A 19,872-nucleotide genomic window follows, 5' to 3' on the forward strand; every position below is an offset into this window, starting at 1 on the left:
CAAGCATAACATCTGCTAGAAAAATTGTAACAAAATCCAAAACAAATTGACCTTGTTAGGTTAACCTTTAAAAAAAAAAAAAAAAAAATCAAAATAATGCATCTATTCCTCTATGCTGGAAAAGAATATCTGTGACCTGGCATTGAAAAAAATAAAAGCCAAAAGATTTAGTAAAACTCAGTGCAATTTTCCCTTTGTTTTCGTTCAGTTGCCTCTCTGGAGATGACAGTTCCACTTGTGTGATGATATCTGCTAAGGATGTGGAGATAGTGGCCAGCAATGATTCCAGCATCTGTAGCAAGGCCAGAGGAAGTAATAAGGTAAAGCCAAGAAGAGAGAGAGTGAGCTGTGTGTGTTTGATATCAGAGACACTGTTTGATGTCATGGCATAAGGAGCATTTGGAACCAGCTTTGGGGATGGATGGATATAATCTTTACATAGGACAGTTGGAAATGTGTGGAACAATTTAAGAAAAAGATGGTAATATCAGAATGCAGATAAATAGGAGTATTGATTTTGATTTGAGAACAAATAGTTATTGGGGGGAGGGGGCTGGGGGAGTTGGAGGCTCAGCACTAAAATGGGTAATGCATGGCAGAATTGAGATGCAGTGGTAGGACTGTGTGGGGTTTCCGTACAGAGCTAATGAGTTACTGTAAGTGAGGACTGAAAGATTGTTGGCAGAGGGGTTCAGTACTGAAATAGGGGATGCTGCAGATTAGACATACATGCATTAGTAGAATTTTATATAGGAATCTCAGTACTGGACTAGCAGGTAGTGTTTAGGTCAATATTAAAGTGCATAAAGCCTGTCTGGAATGTGCACATAATCTGCCTGATCTATGTCAAGTTGTTGCTGGTGATGTATATTTCTTTGTAAAACTGTTTATTCTATATTTTAACAGTCTGTCTTAGAACATCTTATTTTCAATTTTCACAGGTTAAAATACAACCAGTAGCTAAGTATGACTGGGAACAGAAATACTATTATGGCAACCTGATAGCTGTTTCTAACTCCTACCTAGCATATGCTACTAGAGGTAAACTTTCTGACTCTTATGGGTCTCTCTTAACCTTTTTTCTTTTTTTCAAGTGGTGGGGACTTGTGGAGGGTGGGGTGTCAATTTTTCAAAATTGAGCATGGCTATTTGTTTTTTTTACCAGCTATAGAAAATCAAATACCCTGTTTAAAAGAACTTTCCATGGGCATCCATGTACTGAATAGTGAAAATGGATTGCAGAACTTGAACATGTCTTATTCTGAGCCTAGAACAATTCTGTAATTACAGTTTGCATATTATACTTTTTTCTCCTAGGAGAAGTAGAATGTACAGTCCTCGCAGGTGGGGTGATGTCGTCTGATGGAATTTAGCTGACAAAGATTTCTTTAAAAATTTGTAGGAGCTGTTGGCATGTTTTACTGATCATGTGTATGATGTCCTGCATCATGAACATTGCATGGGGCCTCTTCAGTTCTAGTTTATCTGTGGAGCCAGTCTGGTTATGTTAAAATCAAATTGTTTGATTTCACCTATTGATTTTTTAGCAGATATCCCAAAAAGATAAGTCCATTGGCTTCAACATGTGCCTTCAGTGCAGATACATCTTGTTTATCAAAGATTCTCATAGTAGATGAATGCTTTGCCTAAGGAATGATCCTGTCATTTCAGAGTGTTGCACATGTAAGAAAATGACTCCCAGAGTATGTAATTCCTGTTTGAAGCTCTTGGAGGAGCTGTTCACAGACATTAAGTCCACCCATTGGTATTAGAATCGAAGGGTCCAGCAGGCACATTGAGGAGACATCAGTCTACCTCAAAATTGAGCACATACAAAGATCAGAGAGACAAATAGTTGTCTAGCTTTCCCCTTCCAAAGAAGCAAAGGATTCAGCTTCATTTCTGGTATTGAGGAGTACTGACATTGTGTGAAGGCTAAGAAGGTCAACATCGGTCTGCATTGGTGTAGGATACAAGAAGCAGAGAGACTTTGGCTATAATTGTAAATGCCATGAAGCGTTGCAGTAGAAAGGGCAGTTACCATTGCATCCATGTTGGGAATTGCAACAGCTTCCAAGGGCTCAGATGTCAGCCACAGATTTTTTTTTTTTTTTTTTTTATGTCCCTGGAATATTTGACCACTCCTTCTGCTTCTCATATGGTATTAACATTAGCAGTTTTAAAGGAGGAATTGGAAAAACGGATCCAAGCTGAGTTGGATTACAGAGCTGCAAGCCCTGGTGCATCAGCAGCCGTTGCTAGAGTCCCCTGGTATCTGTTGTGAGAACAATTGCACCAGTGTAAATTTTCAGTGCAGGTGGGTGAGGGAAGCTAAATTAAGGCACAGAAGTTCATCAGGGTTTAGATGCCAACAAGCAAGGGATCCTCTCACCAGAAGCCTTGTCTTTTAGCCAGATGCATACTTGGACCAAACCTTTGTTTCTGGCTCACTCTTCATAGCCTTGTATATGTCTATACATCTATGACAACTATGATAAAGAGGAATTACTGACTTTTTTTTTTTTTTTTGAAGGAAATTGTAGTCACAATTCCACTTAATTTACAAAAGGAGGTAGAGTCCAGGGCAAACATATGACATCCTCCAGTTTGGGGAACCCCCACCTCTGCACCTCCAAAGAAATCGTGGTAGTGCCTATCCATGAAATCATGTAGGAGTCGCAGTTGACAATGTGGGGGACTCCTCTTTGTCAACAGTAAATAACAAAGATGCAATATACTGTGTCAAGAAGGCATCTGGAGAAGCAATAACTGCCTCAATCAGTTGAGAATATCATAAAGCCTTTGTATAGATCCATGGTGCGACTGCATCTTCATATTGTTTGCCGTTCTGCTCACCTGTTTTCAAGGAAGACTTAGTGCATCTAAAATAGGTACCGAGACGGGTGACAAAAATGATAGAGGATGGAAAAGCTCCCTCATGGAGAAGGGTTAAACAGATTAGGGCTCTTTTTAGTTTGGAGAAGAGATGACTGAAGAGTTTTTATTGAGATTTATAAAATCATGAGTGGGGTAGAATGGTAAATAGGGAACGATTTACCCTTTTAAACACTAGGACTAGTGGACGCTTTATGAAACTAGCAGCTGGTAGATTTTAAAATCATAAGTATTTTTTTACTTGGCGCACAATCAAGCAATGGAATCTGTTGCCAGAGGATGTGGTCAAAGCATTGACCGTAATAGGTAAGAGGGTTGGAGAAGTTTTTTTGGAAGGAAAGGTTCATAAAAAGTTATTAGCCAGGTAAACTTGAGAAAGCCAGCACCTATCCCTGGGAGTAAGATAAAGAAGAGAGATCAACTATTTGGGATATGCTAGGTACTTGTGAACCAAGCTGGCCACTATTGGAGACAAGATGCTTGGCTCTATGGACTTTGGTTTGACCCAGGATGGCATTTTACGTTGGACAGACAGGTTCATTGGTCTAGTTTCCTGGATTGCCCCAGAGCCCCTTTTAAAAATGTGTGTCAAATTGGTGGTCATCTAGTCTTCAGGTGGTATGTCTGTTTTTTAAATGATAGATTACAGAAGAGTAGATAAGCTATTTCATGTTTTTAGTTCTTTTAGAATCTGGGAAGGAATTCATCTGGTCCTGGTGACTTGTTGCTTTTTTGTTTGTCAGTATAATCTATTACATGCTCCATTATCACAGATATTTCTTTAAGTTGCTGAGAATTTTCACCATCAAAGAATGTTTCAGGTGTGCTATGTTCCCAACTTATTCTGTAGTAAAGATAGACAATTCAGTTTTTTGCTGTTTTTGTCCTCCCTGCGCACCCTTTTTTGCCTCTCTGTCTAATGGCCCATTGACTACCTCACAGGCTTTTTGCTTCAAATGTACTTGAAAAAGTTTATTATTTTTTGCCTCACTTGCAACTTTTTCTAAAAGTTTATCTTGTCCTGTTTTACATCTAACTTGCTAATGCTTATCTTCTTGCCTATTTTCACCATTTGGGGTTTGCTTTCCATTTTTTGAACAATTCATTTTAGCTATAACTGCCTCCTTTACCACATCATTAAACCATGTAGACAGTCTTTTGGTCGTCTTTCCACATTTTTTAATGCATGAAATACCATTTTGGAAGCCCATGTAAAATGTATTTTCAAATGTACACTCATGAAAACTTTTAACCTTTACAACTGCTCTTTTTAGTGTTTTTTTTCTTATTTCCTCATTTTATTATAATCTTTTATTAAAATGTTATACTACAGTTTCTGTTAAATTTTTGTGCTCTGATGAAGGCACAATCCATATCAGTTCATGAACCATGAACACCAACCAGATGATGCAGAGAATTCTTTCAGACTTGCAGGTCAATACAGTAAAGTGCGGCCGCGGTTACCCTGCTCCTAACCCGCTTTCTACTCACTTTTCAGCCGCGTTAGTCCAACCCGCGATACACTATCCCCTTTAACCCCTTTAACCCATTCTTACCGCCTCTTTAAATCACCGGGTAACCCCTTCCGCCCGCGGCATGTGTATTAGATGTAAACTATCTAATTAGCTATTCCCTCCCATACAGTAACGTGCACCCCGACTATCGCTTTTTTAACCTGCCGTTTTGCCGCGTGTTTAACCTGCTAACTTACCGCCTACCCTTACCCCTGCGTTAGAGGCAGGGGGTAAGGGTAGGCGGCAAACTTTCCCCCAGGCCCTGCTCACCTGCCCTGGCCGTGTCCATGGGTGCTGGTCTCCGGGGCAGCCCCAGTCCTCTCTCCCCCTCCTCCCGAAGCAACGAAAGCGGAAAAAAGCGAAAAAAAAAAAAAAGTAGCAACGAAGCGACTTACTTTTCTTGCAGCCCTCCTCCGACCAAATTGTACGCACAGGGGCTGCTTTCGCCCGGCACTAACGCAGCTCTTCCTATTGCTCCTTACTGTATCGGCCTGTTAGTTTGCTGAATATTTTTCTTCTTTTGCCATTTTGAAAGGCAGAAATCCGAATGCTCGAGCAAGTCACAATGTAGCCATTCTGTTTCCTTTCCATTCCATCAAAAGGCACAATTTTGAAACGTAAAGCTTTGAGTTGGCATTTTTTCCAGCTCTTCCTCATTTTCACCAATCTGAGTTTTTCAGTAATGTTGAATTCTCTTGCAGCTACACAATTATTGGCCTCCTTTGCACATTCAATCCCCTTTTCAGTTTAAGTAATGCCGTGCAAGATGCTCTTTCTCTTCTCAGAGCTCATTTTCCTGAGGGTAAGAAGTCATTTATTCTAATTGCTATCCCTTCTGTTAGAATCTTTCCCTTCCTCCCCCATGGCTGTCCCTGCTGATTTAATCATTCATTCGCTCCCCCCCCCCCCCCCCCCCCCCCATCCCTTAACTCGCCTTCTGCTATCAGGACAACGGCAGCACTTCCAATTGCTCAGGAACGACCTTCTTCCTCCTCCACAGTTTCCCAGTGTGGCGGTAGGACAGCTTTCCCCCCACAACTCCTTCGGATCCCTTAACTCAACTCTTGCTGCTGCAGTGAGGATGACGACGAACTTGCAATCACAGGTGTTGAATATTGTGGAGGAAAAGAGTGAAGAAGTTGCAAATTTGGCTGAAGACCCCATTATGGTGGATTAAAGGAAACTGTCCAAGGCCTTTCCTTTGCATTGGTCAATTAGGGAATTGATTTCGGTGGAGTGGGACTCTCCAGAAGCCAATTTCAGAGAGGGAAGGGCTGTATCCTCTGAACGCTCAGGAAAGGGAGAAACTTAAAATTCCTAATCTTGATGAACTTGTTTGTGCTATCATGAGGAGGACTACTGTGAGGGGATGTACAGGACAGGAAGATTGAGTCAGAACTTAAGCAAGTTGCCAAAGGAAGTCTGTTCTGATACGAAGAAGGCCAATATGATAGAGTAGCCTAGTGGTTAGAGCAGTGGGCTATGAATCAGGGAAACCAGGGTTCAAATCCCACTGCTGCTCCTTGTGGACTTGGGTAAGTCATTTACCCTCCATTGCCTCAGGTACAAACTTAGATTGTAAGCCCTTTGGGGCAGAATATAAAGCAAATAAATTTGAAGTAGCAGACCTGGCTCTTCAGGCAGTTTGCAGTAGCATTGTTGCAAGGCCCGGTCTGTGTTTTTGTTTGTTTGTTTGTTTGTTTATTTATTTATTTATTTATTTGAAGAGTTTTATATACCGTTATTCGGAAAAGCCAAAAGGTTTATTATAGAATATCTCGGAAAGTTCCTTGGGAAGGTATTGACTCAGTCTTGGATGAAGTGGTCCAGATGGAACCGGGTTCAGCATTCTTGGCAGATGCTTCCTGTGATTTGGTTTGGACTATGGCCTCTATTGTACCAATGTAACATTTGTTCTGGTTGTGGAATTGGTCGGCTGATTCCGTTTTTACATCTGTTTGTCAAGAACTCTTATAAAAAGGAAGCTCTTGTTTGGAGAGGTTTTGGAAAACTTCATGAAGGCCTTGGGAGAGTCTAAGACTTTGGTTGCTGGAAGATAAGCCTAGAGGGGCTCAGAGGCTTGCACTAGCTAGAAGTTAGTTTCGTGATTTAAGGTATGGGAAACTGGGTAGGTCTTCAAGTGGTCAGTGAGTTAAGCCTTTTGGTAGGCTTCAATCCTTTCAGACTAAGTGAGGTGGAAACAAAGACGAAGATTCTGCCAATGCTGCAGCATCCCAGAATTCCTAATGAAAGTGCAAAGGCCCAGCCTTTGGAATAGGTGGGTGGCTGATTGCCTTTTTCCAGAGATGGGTCCAAATAATCAGTTCAATGGGTTCTCGAAATAGTCAAGGACGGTTATGTACTGGAGTGTTGCTGTTTTATTCAGATGTTTTTTATGGTTTCCTCTTGTTACTCTGCCAAAAAAGGGGAGGTGGTTTTGAATAATTCTCAAATGCCTTATAAAGTTAGGAGCGATTGTCCAGGTCCCAGCCTCTGAGAGGCCAAGGAAGGTATTCAATTTTATTTTATGGTACCAGAGAAGGAAGGATCCTTTCATTCTATTTTGAACTTTAAGTAAGTCCTCAAGGCTTTGAGAGGGACTCATTTAAAAATGGTAGTGGTAACAGTAAAACAAAGGAATTCGTAACATATTTGAAACTGATGGAAGTGTATCTCCATATCCTGTTAAGGGAGGGCGATCAGAAGTTTCTTCATTTTATGTTGTTTGATTTTCACCTTCAGTTTCAGCTTCAGTTTTCACCTTCAGTTTCAGCTTTTGACCTGGCCAATGCTCCGAGAACTTTCTTGAGGGTAATAATGGAGATAGCAGCAGTTCTTTATCAAGAGGGAATTTTGGTTCATCCTTATCTGGATGATTGGTTGGTCAAAGTGAGTGGAGCAGCTACAGCCAGGGCTGTGCAGTTTTTGCAGGTCTGGGCTGAGTGGTCAACTTCAACATGAACAAGCGAGTTCCAACTCAGACTTTGGAATATCTTGGAGCATTGCTAAACACAAATGCTGGTCAGGTGCAGCCTGACAAAAAGAGAGGATTTAGAAGTTGCAAGATCAGATGAGAAAGTTGAGATCTCAAAATCCCATGGTATGTAGCTATCTTCAGGTGTTGGGGTCCATGGCAGCAACTTTGGATTTAGTCCCTTGAACAAGGTTTCATATGAGACCTTTTCAGAAGGTGTTGTATCGAGATGGTCCCCACATTCACTGGCTTATTATTCGACTTCCATTGCTTGGAACAAGCCAAGAAGAGTTTGGTATGGTGGCTAGTGCTGAAGAACTTGAAATGGGCAGGTGGACCTCCACTCCCCATCATGGATTACAGTGACGACCAACACCAGACTCTTCGGTTGGGGAGTGTGCTGTCAAGGTCAGGTTTCTCAAAGCATTTGGACTCAGGAGGGGGCCAATTGGGCCTTCGGTTGATTAGAGATGAGTGTTATAAGGAAAGCTTTCACATTTTGCTCCTCTACTTTGGGGACAGTCAGATTCCTGTACTACAGCAGTAGTGCATATAAATCAAGGGGGAACCAAAAGTCTATAGGTAGCTCAAGAAGCAGAGCAGTTGATGATCTGGATGGAAAAATGTGAAAATGCTCTCTTCGAGGCACATCGCTGGGATAAAAAACATGCACGTGACTTTCCCCAGTCAGAAATTCTTGGATCCAGGGGAGTTGACCCTGTCGGAAGAGGCTTTTACTATGGTAACTAACAGATGGGGAAGACCCGTGATGGACTTAATGGCTTCCTGTGCCAGTACATAAAAATTCTGCTTGGTTTTGTTTTACAGGCTGGCCCTTGAAAGGGTGTGCTTAATCAAGAGGGGTTATTTCCAAGGGCAGGTGAATATAAGTCCATAGTGTGTGGTCGAGTCTGGAAGGTCTTTGAATTCTTGCATGCAGGTGGGGGACTGTTGACCATTTATCATCATGTAACAGTGGGTTGAGTGGGCCATCCCACGGCTGGCCTCACTTCACCTGTGGCTCTCCAGTGCCGCAGCAGGATGCCAACAGGGACCTGCCCGTCGCCGACTTTCACAGCAATAGGCTGCCTTATGTGCAATCAATTCAGGCCACCAAATAGGTCCTGTGGTGAGAACTTGGCCATGGCACTTTCTGATGATGTCAGCGCGGCTGGGTATTTAAATCCCAGCCACACTCTCAGCTGATGCCTCAGCAACAGGTCTCTTGCTATCCTCCCTGCCTGCAGTACAAGTTGCTAGCATTCATGTTCTGCTCCTTCCTTTTACTTGTTCCAGTCTTGCTCCTGCCTCTGCCTCGTTCCAGTCCTGCCTTTTGCCTTGGTCTCGCTTGCCCTGGCTTTTTTGCCTTGTTCTATTCCTGCTTGACCTGTATTTTTGCTTTGTTCCAGCCTGCCTTGCCTTTGCTCCACTCCTGTTCTTGTGTACTCTTCGGATCGCTCTCTTGTGCCTGACCATTGCCGGGATACTAATGCCGCCTGACCACTGCCTGGACCACATCACTGTTGTTTTCCATCTGCCCTGATCTTGGCCTGGTTAATGACTGTCTCCTTGCTCTTCTCTGGACCGTTGCCTAAGTCTTGCTGGCCTCAGAACCCAAGGGCTCAATCTGCGGAGGAAGAGGCTGGTACAGGTGAAACCTAAGACCTTGTCCCAGTCATAGCGAGCCTGCCTAATGTCTGTGGGGACCCAGCTGGGTTACCAGCAGGGCAGCACCAATCTCACCACAACTCGAGGGCTCATGCTCTAAAACATAGATTTTGAAGTTGCTACAGGAGGGCTTGAATAAGGGTTTGGCCTTCAATTCTCTGAAGGTGCAGGTGGCAACTAAAGCTTGCTACAGAGGTCACAATATTTAAATGAGGGGTCGCCCTGCTAAGGAGGCGCTAGGGACAATTGCGCGCCCCTAGTGCCTCATTGGCAGCAGGCGCCCAGGAGAGGTCGGCTGCCAGCGGGTTAGGAAACTGGACTCTCAATTTTTACAAGTGTCCATTTTCCTAACCATTGCATAGCCACAGGTTAGGAAAATGGACACTGGTTAATTGTCATTTTCCCTAACCTGACTGCCTGCACTTTTTCTAAACATTTTTTTTTTTTAAACCTTTTAAACTTTGGTGGTTCTGACTTACTGCCACAATATTAAGTCGGAGGATGTACAGAAAAGCAGTATTTTCTTCTTTTCTGTACAACGTTTTGGGCTGCTGAGAAATTAACACCTGTTCTGGGCAGGCATTAATTTCTGAGCGTAAAAATGTGCAGGTTGGGTCACACTTTCTTTTAGATCAGGGGTGAATCACTAATAGCCTCATCAACATGCAATTGCTTGTGAAGAGCACTATTAGTTTTGCTGCGGGTTGGACGTGCGTTTTGGATGCGCTAATTCCCTTAGAGCTTAAGGGGCTGTGGACGTGTGTCCAAATCGTGCGTCCAACCACGGGTTAAACAATTTGCTCGGCTGAGCACACTGTTTTGCATCGGCCCTATAGTGGTTGTGTTTCAGGGGCTCATGATATAAGAGCATATTTTTCAGTATCAGTGCTGACTGAGCCATGCATTTCTTTATTCAGGCAAGTAATCTGTTTGGCTTTCTCCCATGAAGTTTCTATCCTTTTGTGTGGTGATTTTTTCTTGTTTGTTCCCTGGAAGCCTTTTGGTTCTTTGGTGGGGGAATTCTGTTTGTTTAGCTTTTTTCTTTCTTAGCTTGTTATATAGAATTTTGGCAGACTGACCTATAAGGGGTGATATCGGCAAACCTGATCTGTCTCCATTTGCTAGTTGGGGAGCATAACCCAAGGCATCTAGAATGGCTGGCTGGCACCACTATTTCTATATGGCTCAGAAGCCTATAAAGTGATGCATGAGGAGCTGCCAAAATAGTTTGTATGCATTCCACCACAGCTGTGCATGTCCTTTGCGGAAAAAGCAGGAGCCTATGTATAGCAGATCTCTGCAATACAGCTTCTTGAAGTTTATTGCATGCATTTTCCAGTCCTTACAGGCTGGATAAATGGGCCTTTTCCGATGCATCGTTCAATAAGAAAATGATCTGGATAATGCTGATTCCCACCCTTTTAAGTTACAGCTTTGATATGTTCCAACTGTTCAATTTCGTGGGAACAATGATATATAATAGAATTGTATTCTATATTAGTTCTTCATATCAGTCTGGACTATTCCCTCCCTAATTCATTTGTCACAGATTTGTTTCCTCAGTGTTTTCAGCATGAGACTGACTTAGTTTAGTGGGGTTTTTTTTTTTTTTTTTTGGTATTATGACTTTGAATTTCTCCTCCTCCTTACCAGTATATTGTCAGTGGCTATATTACCAGAGGGGAGTTGCAGATCTCTAATATCCTTGATTTGGAGATGTAAATCTCAGCCCTAATAGAGCAAATTAACATTACCCAGTCATGCAGATTAGTTTTGGAGGAATCATATAACACTTGACCAAAGTAAGTTAAAATTCCCATTTTATAACTGATGGGCCTGAATAAGATCCTGTGTACGCTATGGACATTAGTCTATAGGGTAGATTTACTACTATAAAAACAGAAAAGTTTTTTGATTTTGTATGATGGTGCTATGTTATGAGACTGATATTTAGGTTCAGAGTTTCTTGAACTAGTTAATGATCAGGAAGAGTTGCTTTGTATGAATCAGATGGCCATTGCAGGAGTTGACAGCAAAGTTAATTTAAAGTTTCAGAGAACAGCCTTTTCTGTTCTTATTGTTTACAGGTGCCAATGGTTCTGCCATGGTGCGGGTCTTGAGCGTTTCCACTGCAGAGCGAATCTTGCTAAAGGGTATTGTTGGCGGAGTCACTGACCTGGCTTTTGCTCACCTCAACTCCAACCAGTTGTCTTGCCTAGATGAGGCTGGTAACCTTTTTGTCTGGCTACTGACCATGGAAAATGAGAAAATACAGTATCCTTATCTATTCATATTAAAATATATTAGAATATATTTTAATTGAATTAACTGTAATGGTAGACTAGAGGCATTAAATGAGCACTTGCACACTTACAAAGTAAAATTGTTAAAGCATTGAATGCTCGAGTTTTTAACACATAAAGGTCAAGAAGAAAGAGAATGATTTGAGAAATGTGCATGACATTTTATTGTGTTGTAGGTAAAGATTTGTAGTAGTGATAGCTTGGTAGAGTAGTAGTTAAATGAAATATCATATAGCAATTTCAGATGCAAGGCGTTTGTGCCATAGGATGCCAGAGAGAATGCTATTCTCAGTAGGATATTATACCAAAAATATTTATTAAATTTTGGTCATGGTATTGTAGAAAAGTTCCTAAACTTTTTGATGTATTTTTTTTTCCCCTTCAACTTTGTCTTTGTGTGAAGGTTCTGTATCTTAAACCAGAGATGAGCAAACTGGGGGATATGAACAATCCTGAAGGGAGCAGATTGGCTGCCCAATCAAGCAAGAAAAGTGGCTATGTTGTCTAGTTACGGTGCTGTGGAAGGTGCTGCAAGCTCAGGAGAGGGAGGGAGCTGCCAGAACATAGTGACATACTTCTAAGTATGTCACCATGCATCATCTTTCGATGGGTGGGGACGAAGAGCTGCTTCTGCTTGGTGGGTCAAGTGAGGAGAACTATAGCAGAACCCTGTGGTGGAAATGGGAGGAGCCACTATGGTAGTCCACAACCCAGGAAGAGCTGCCATCTTCAGGCTTCAGCCCGTGAGGTGTTCCTGCCGCTGCTGGGTTCTTACCAAGGGGAAGAGATCACTGCCGTTGCCTGCCCAGGGGAAAAGAAGTGGTGAAGCAGGAGAGGGTAACGGGGAAACAGGCCAGAGAGAATGAGCAGGTGGGGAAGGGCGAATAAAGGCAAAAATTGTCAAATTAAATAAGCAAATCAAAATTTGAGAGAATTAAGAGAAGCAAAGTAAATATACAAATAGAAAAATATGAAAAATTAGTGAAAACAGTAAAATAGTGTAAAAAAAAATAAAGTTGGGCACAGTAGAATGGAGGGTTTTTTTTTCAGCGCCTAAAAAATTTTGGCTGACACCCAAATTTTAAAATTTTTTCCAGGCAGATTATGAGGAGTTCAGAAGGAACTTGAAACTAGAGAAGTGGGCAACTAAATGGCAGATGACAGTGAATGCAGACAAGTGCAAAATGATTAGGAACAAATAACCCTAATTTTAGATTTACTATGATGGGTTCTACATTAGAGGTAACCACTTAGGAAAAGGCTCTACAAGTCATTGTCAACAATACGTTGAAATCCTCAGCTCAGTATGTAGCAGCAAGTCTAAAAAGCAAGCAATGCCAGTAATTATTGGAAAGGAATGGAGAATAAAACAGAACATTATAACACCTTTGTATAGATTAATGGTACAGCCCACACCTTGAGTACTGTGTGCAATTCTGGTCACCCTATCTCAAAATGGATATAACAAAGTTAGAAAAGGTACAGAGAAGGGCAACAAACATGGTTAAGGGTTGGAAAAGTTCCCTTATCAAAGGCTAAATATGTTGACTCTTCAGCTTGGAGGGGGAATATGATTGAGGTCTAACAAATCATGAGTGGAGTAAAATATGTAAATAGGGAATGGTTATTTATCCTTTCAAATTAATCTTGGACTATAAGAGAGTCCTTTAAGATAACAGGGAGAAGATTTAAAACAAATTAGAGTATTTTTTTCACTCTAACAATAAAGCTGTGGAATTCACTTCTGGAGGATGGTCAAGGCCACTAGAATAGCTGAGTTAAAAAAAAAAAAAAAAAAAAAAAAGTTTGGACAGGTTCATAGAAGGAAGTGTCCATGAATAATTAACCAGATGGTTTAGGGAGACCACCACTTGACATAGGGAGTGAACAGCAAGAAACTGAGACTGCTTTTAGGGAATGGCATCTTCCCAAGACAGGACACTGGAGGTGACCCAGCATGGCGCTTATGTTCTTAGCATTGGAATGTGTATCTGTTTGTCTGGCGTGCTATGGTCTATGCCTCTGTTTTTCTGGATATTTGTGGATCTGTGTGTCTCTCTCTCTGTTGGTCTTGGGTGTGTGTGGTTTCTGTTTTTTGTCTGTCTGGGTGTGGGGTGTCTACTTCTCTGTGTGTGAGCTTACTCCTTTCAGCAACTTGAAGAGAAACAAAATAAGGGCTTTGAGCCACTGGCTAGCACTATAGCTGCCTGATCACACCAGGCACGTGCACCTCTGCCCTCATCCCTTGGGGGCCTATGGTATGCCATACACACAATACACAAACACTGTGGGACCTGAATGTAGTCCTTTCCCAACTAATGAAGCCTCCTTTTAAACCACTGGAGTCAGCTTCTAGGCTTGATTGCAGTGTCTTCAGCTAGAATAGTCAGCAAACTCCCAATTCTCATCCATTTTCCTCCTTCTATGCAGTTCTTCCATAACAGATTGATTCTCCATACTCGTCCAAAATTTCTCCCAAAAGTCGTCTTGGCTTTTCATATCAATCAGTCCATAGTATTACTTACCTTCTTTCCAGGGCCCCCATGTACATGAGAGCAAAAAACCCTGCATACTCTGAACTGCAGAAGGGCATTAGAATATTAAAAGAAACAAACTCTGCCACATAGGGAAAACATCCCAACCAACTTCCGACAAGGAGTAGTGCTTACCAAGCATACCATGTCTAAATTGGCTGGTTGAGTGCATTCATTACTGCTTCACTTTAGCAGGACTGCAGATAAGAAACTGAGGACTCATCAAGTGAGAGTCATGGCTGCCTCTGTTGTGCATTATCTGCAAAGCCAAAACTTGGTCTTCTGTTCATACCTTTGTCATACTACTGTCTTGATTACATCTTGGAGAGTGACAGTAAATTTGGACAAGCAGTTTTTCAAAATCTGGTTTTGGGTTGCTTACTAAGTAAATGCTCCACTGCAACCCTCAGCTTGGGACCCACCACATGTAATGGCTAATTCAGCCTTCTTATCAATGGGAAATGTTTGCTTACCATAAACTGTTTTTCCTAGATAGTAGGATGAATTAGCTATGGAACACCCACCTGCTTCCCTGAAAAGTGGTCTCCATAGCTAGATTAGCTCTGTAATGGGCGAGGCAATGCCTGCACGGCAACTCCCGCATATACTCAAAGCTGTACTAGCTTGGTGAACCCAGTGCATCAGGTGGCACCGGTTGATGTCATCCACATCATCTGGTGGCATGTGTAATGGCTAATTCATCCTATTATTTACAGAAAATGTCATTTATGGTAGAGGACTTTCATTTTACTTAAGCATGTTTGAGAAGTCACCCTTCAAATCATGCATCGAAAACCACCATAAGATAAGTTAAGATCCACATGACTTGTTTCTCAAATGTCAGGGACCTGCTCATGATTCTTCTAATTGTGGACCATGTTCCAGGATGCCTTTTCAAGATACGAAGTTAAAATACCAGATGTCTTCTCCTCTGAGGGAAAGACTAGAGTTTTGTAGAGTAGAGAGAACCCTCACCCTTACACTAAGCCAAACAGAAGACCAGAAGCACTGTTCCACCTTGACACTGACAGAAGAGAATATTGTTGTGAGAAACTCTTGATACTTAAAGATTCATTGACTTTGAAGACATGGTGCCATCATCTTCTGTTCCCTCAGCATTTAAACATGCCATGCAGAAAAATCTTCTTGGCACGCATATGCCAGCTCTATCTAATAGAGCTTCTCAGTTTGTCTTAATATTTAAATCTTATTTGTCATCAGTAAAAGCACATTCAGTGCTTCTTTATCTGCTGGAATACCATGCATTCAGGCAAAAATTGTGGTCTGACTTTGTTTGGACTTGTGTGACTCAAGTACCATCTACATCTAAACAGGAGTTTAGAGCCTATATTAGGCTATATTCACAGATTGTGACAATCTCCATAGGCTCCTTTTCAAATAGTGCATTTGCTTGAGGAATTAAAAACTCCCATTTCAGTAGCTTCAGAGGAATTAAGGGACTACTGATTCTCTCAGATGCTGAAGAATATCTTTATTCTCATGGTTCCTGTTCATATCAGTCCCTGTAAGAGTCTGCTGGGTTTCCATCTGATTCTTTCCTGGAACCTCCCAGAAGCACCGCCCTGAAGGAAGACATGATACATCCATCTTTCCTGCAAAAAATGTCTGAAGTTCCATTCAAATTGGAGGAGGATTTTCTGCAATCAGAAGAATTTCATGGAGTTCTTAAATTCATTCAACCACCAAAATAAAGGCTGTACTGATTCATAAAGTGCTGAAAGATCTGCAAGCAAAAATATGGAAAAACGCTTTCGATTATCACCAGTATCAAAAAACACACTTAAAAATATAGGGTTAAGCAATGGTCCGTTCACTCAAAAGCACATCTTCCACTTGATTCTTTAGTATTTCATGAGAAGGGCAAATCCAAAACATACTCTAGTATTCCTCCAGGAAAGGAGTCCACATTTCTAGATACTACTGCAAAGAAGTTATTTCAATCAGCAGCTCTCCAGACTAGAATTGCAGCCGATCAGTTACAAATAGTGTAATCATGTACAATACCTTACAAATGATGAAGGAAACTACTCGGGATTTCCAGCAGCAAAACAAATTAATTTCTCTACTCTTCATCTAGAGGTGTAGCAATGTACCACCTATTTGATCAAATTAGTCTCCTTTGATACATTCTCTAGGTCAGGGGTCGGGAACCTTTTTGGCTGAGAGAGCCATGAATCCACATATTTTAAAATGTAGTTCCTTGAGAGCCATACTAACTACAACCCCCTACTCTCCTGACGCCCCCAAGACCTGTCAAATTAATTTACTACAACCTCCCATCCTCCTACCCCCCCCCCCCCCCAAGACCTGCCAAAAGTCCCTGGTGATCCAGCGGGGGGTCCAGGGCTCGCAGACAAATCTTTAATAAAAAAGTAAAAATCTAACAAAACCCCCCCACCCTCCTGACGCCCCCCCCAAGACCTGCCAAAAGTCCCTGGTGGTCCAGCGGGGTCCAGGAGCGATCTCCTGGACTTGGGCTGTCGGCTGCCAGTAGTCAAAATGGCGCCGACGGCCCTTTGCCCTCACTATTTTACTGGGGTCGACCAATGGCGGTGGTAGCCCCTGTGACATAGTAAGGGCAAAGGGCCGTCGACGCCATTTTGATTACTGGCAGCCAACGGCCCTTTGCCCTTACTATGTCACAGGGGCTACCGCCGCCATTGGTCGACCCCAGTGACATAGTGAGGGCAAAGGGCCGTCGGCGCCATTTTGACTACTGGCAGCCGACAGCCCAAGTCCAGGAGATCACTCCTGGACCCCCACTGGACCACCAGGGACTTTTGGCAGGTCTTGGAGGGGGGGTCAGGAGGGTGGCGGTTGTAGTAAATTCATTTTGGAGGTCTTGGGGGGCGTCCGGAGGGTGGGGGATTTTGTTAGATTTTTACTTTTTTATTACAGATTTGTCTGCTTGCCAGATGCAGCCATCAAAAGAGCCATAGGTTCCTGACCCCTGCTCTAGGCCATCAGCTATAACTATTGGGACTAGAAGGCTTGCTTAGCTAAAGGCATCAAGTTTCATAGAAGACATGATTGGGAAGCTAGCCTATGCTTTGTGTTCTGGCGACATTCTGGGGGGAAAAAAAGAAGCCGTAGTTGCTGTGGGAGCATTGTGTGGTTCTACAGACTTTAACATCATCTACTACAGGCCATCCAATTCAGACTATATCCATAGCCCTCTTATAGAAGGCAGTTGACCTGACTGCAAAGGAGGTATAATTTATATTCCTTCTACAGATAACATACTTTGCATCACAATCAGCCCTAGCCATGTCGTCAGCAGCAGACTAGATTTAGTATTAAGAATAAATCTTAGCTAAGGCAGGCTCAACAAATACCACAGAAGCCTAGCCCTAATTTTTGACTACCATTTTTACAATTAGGTTTAGTGCTTTCAACACCTTCCATTGGGGGAAGGCTTCAGTTTTTTGTTTTTTTTTTAATTCCCATTGATCACTTCAGACAGTTTGGTACTCTAGATAATTCTCAGGGATTATCTACTACATTTTTATTTATTACCATTTCAAACATTTCCATAACCTCTTCATTAATCTGCAGATCAATATCAGATTCTCAAACAGAACAATAGAACCTCTCCTGCAGTTTAAAAAAAAAAAGACAGCTTTTTATTCTAGATATTTCCTAATTCCAAAGAAATCCAGAGAACTTCATCCTATACTGGCCCTCACATAAACTCATTTCTCAAAAAAGAGAAATTCAAGATAAACCCCTTAAGCTCCATTCTCCTTTATCTGGAGGTTGGGAACTAGTTGACAACCCTAGATCTCAAAGATGCTTTCACTCGCATATATATTCATTCACAAGTTACCCAGGAAATACCATTGTTTCTTTATGGATGGTCATCATTGCCAATATAGAATCCTTCTGTTTGGTCTATAACCAGATTCCAGAGTTTTCACAAAGTATTTGTTAGTGGTAGAGGCTCATGTAAGGAAAACCAATATTCTTTTCTTTCCATATTTAGATGACCAGCTCATATCAAACAAATCCTACTCCAAACAAGTCATATTTTCTTAGAATTTTGCTGTCCCTGGGACTCATAGTGAAGTTCAAGAAATCTGTTTAATCCCCCACACCAGTTGGAGTTCATAGGAGCACGCTTGAACACCGAACAAGTGAAAGTGTTTCTTCTGATGCGAAGGATGTCTGCATTGTTGTCAATACTTCAGGCATTAACAAAAAGACAATGGGTAATGACTAGAGTTTTCATGAGAATGGTAGATCACATAGCAGCCACAATGCATGCCAGGTTATGGAGAAAATGCATGGAAGTGCGAATACGTCTTATGCCAGAGACTGGAGTCAGTCCAAGAATGTAAATTCACCCTTAAATGCAATGCAAAGAAATTGAAAATACTCTATTTGTCTGTACGTCATACGAAAGGTACTAAATGCTGCATCGTATAAATGGTATATTATGTCTTAAAGACAAATACCTACTTTGAATTGTGGACCTCAAAAACAAAGGCACTGAGACTGCACCATATACACGGTATCTTGCCTTATACTTTGAATAAGTGCCTACTTTGGCCCAAAGGACTTGGACTCATATCAGATTGGGTTTTCCTTTGGGCCAATGATTATAAATATAAAGTAGGCACTTATTCAAAGTATAAGACACAAAACACCATGTATATGGTGCAGTCTCAGTGCCTTTGTTTGAGGTCCACAATACAAAGTAGGTATGTCTTATGTGTAAGACATAATATACCATTTATACGGTGCAGCATTTAGTACCTTTTGTATGAGGTCCAGCCAAATAAAGTATTTTCAATTTCTTAGCATTGCATTTAAAGGTGAGTTTACATTCTTGGACTGACTCCAGTCTCTGGCATCAGACGTATTTGAACTTCCATGAATTTTTTCCAATACCTCTCATATCTCCAAGTTAAGAAAGGACAAAGGGGTTCCTAATTCTAATAGCTCCTTTCTGGCCTCAAGAGATTTAGTTTCTGTGGTTGCAAAGGTTGGCCATGGCGTTTCCAATTTGATTAAAGATTTTGCCAAGTTTCCTGACTCAGTATGAGGGCACTCTTCATCTAAATCTTAAATCTTTAGCACTCATATCATGGATATTAAAAGTAGAGTAATCATGGCATTTTCTTTTTCCAGTGAGGTAAAACAAGTTATTTTGGCATCAAAGAAACTATTCACAAGGCATTGTTAAAATTTTCAAATGGAAAAGGAGTACATTATGGTGCATGTCCCATCATGAAAACCCTTTTGTCCTGCTTCTTTGATATTCCAGCATCTTCTGCATTTTTCTGATTCTGGGTTAAAATAAAACTGAATGAGTGCTATAGTGACACATTACTGATCAATAGCTGACCTCTATATCCTATCATTCTACTATAAGAAAATTTATGAAAGGTCTGTATCTCCTGTGTCCATCAATTGGAACACTTGCAGCACAAAGGGACTTAAATGTAGCACATACTGTAATGATGGGGGCCTCTTTTGAGCCCTTAGCAACAACATTATGAAATCTCTATATTGGAAACTATTTCTTGTTGCCATTACTTCAGCACAAATGACAAGTGAACTTCAAGCTTTAGTAATCTATGAACTCTTCACACAAATGTTTAAAAATAATGGTTTTAAAAAGTACCCCAAGTTTTTTTTTTTTTTTTGTTTTTTTGTTTTTTTTTTAAAGCTCAAATCTGTTTATCAGAAAAAAAAAGATAAGGCCACGATAAGTATATCAAATACGAATCAGAAGAAAAGCATGAATATCACAAAGCAGGTTATGCACCAATGGAAATTATCCATATAAAGCAAAAAAAAAAAATAGTCTAATGGCTTCTGCAGCAGAGGCCACTTAGCCAACCGGTGGTTCTTAACAGCCATTGCCTTTTCATATCTACAATATAAAATAGAGAATTCCACCAAAAGTGCTTGTTTAGGAGGTCACTGTGCTTCCAGTTGGACATAATTAAATGAATAGT

General features: G+C 41.4%; 1 protein-coding gene across 2 annotated transcripts in view; it reads left to right on the top strand.

Moving 5' to 3' along the window:
* The window catches only part of EDC4 (enhancer of mRNA decapping 4), a 324,468-nt gene that overhangs the window by 35,055 nt on the left and 269,541 nt on the right, over positions 1-19,872 (top strand). For both annotated transcript variants that reach the window (XM_029608825.1, XM_029608824.1), the window contains exons 3-5: positions 209-320; positions 942-1,041; positions 11,139-11,325. In XM_029608825.1, coding sequence (XP_029464685.1) covers positions 209-320; positions 942-1,041; positions 11,139-11,325 — 399 coding nt within the window. The remainder of the gene's footprint in view (positions 1-208; positions 321-941; positions 1,042-11,138; positions 11,326-19,872) is intronic.

This window comes from Rhinatrema bivittatum, chromosome 7 (genome assembly GCF_901001135.1).
Source record: "Rhinatrema bivittatum chromosome 7, aRhiBiv1.1, whole genome shotgun sequence".
Taxonomy (NCBI): domain Eukaryota; kingdom Metazoa; phylum Chordata; class Amphibia; order Gymnophiona; family Rhinatrematidae; genus Rhinatrema; species Rhinatrema bivittatum.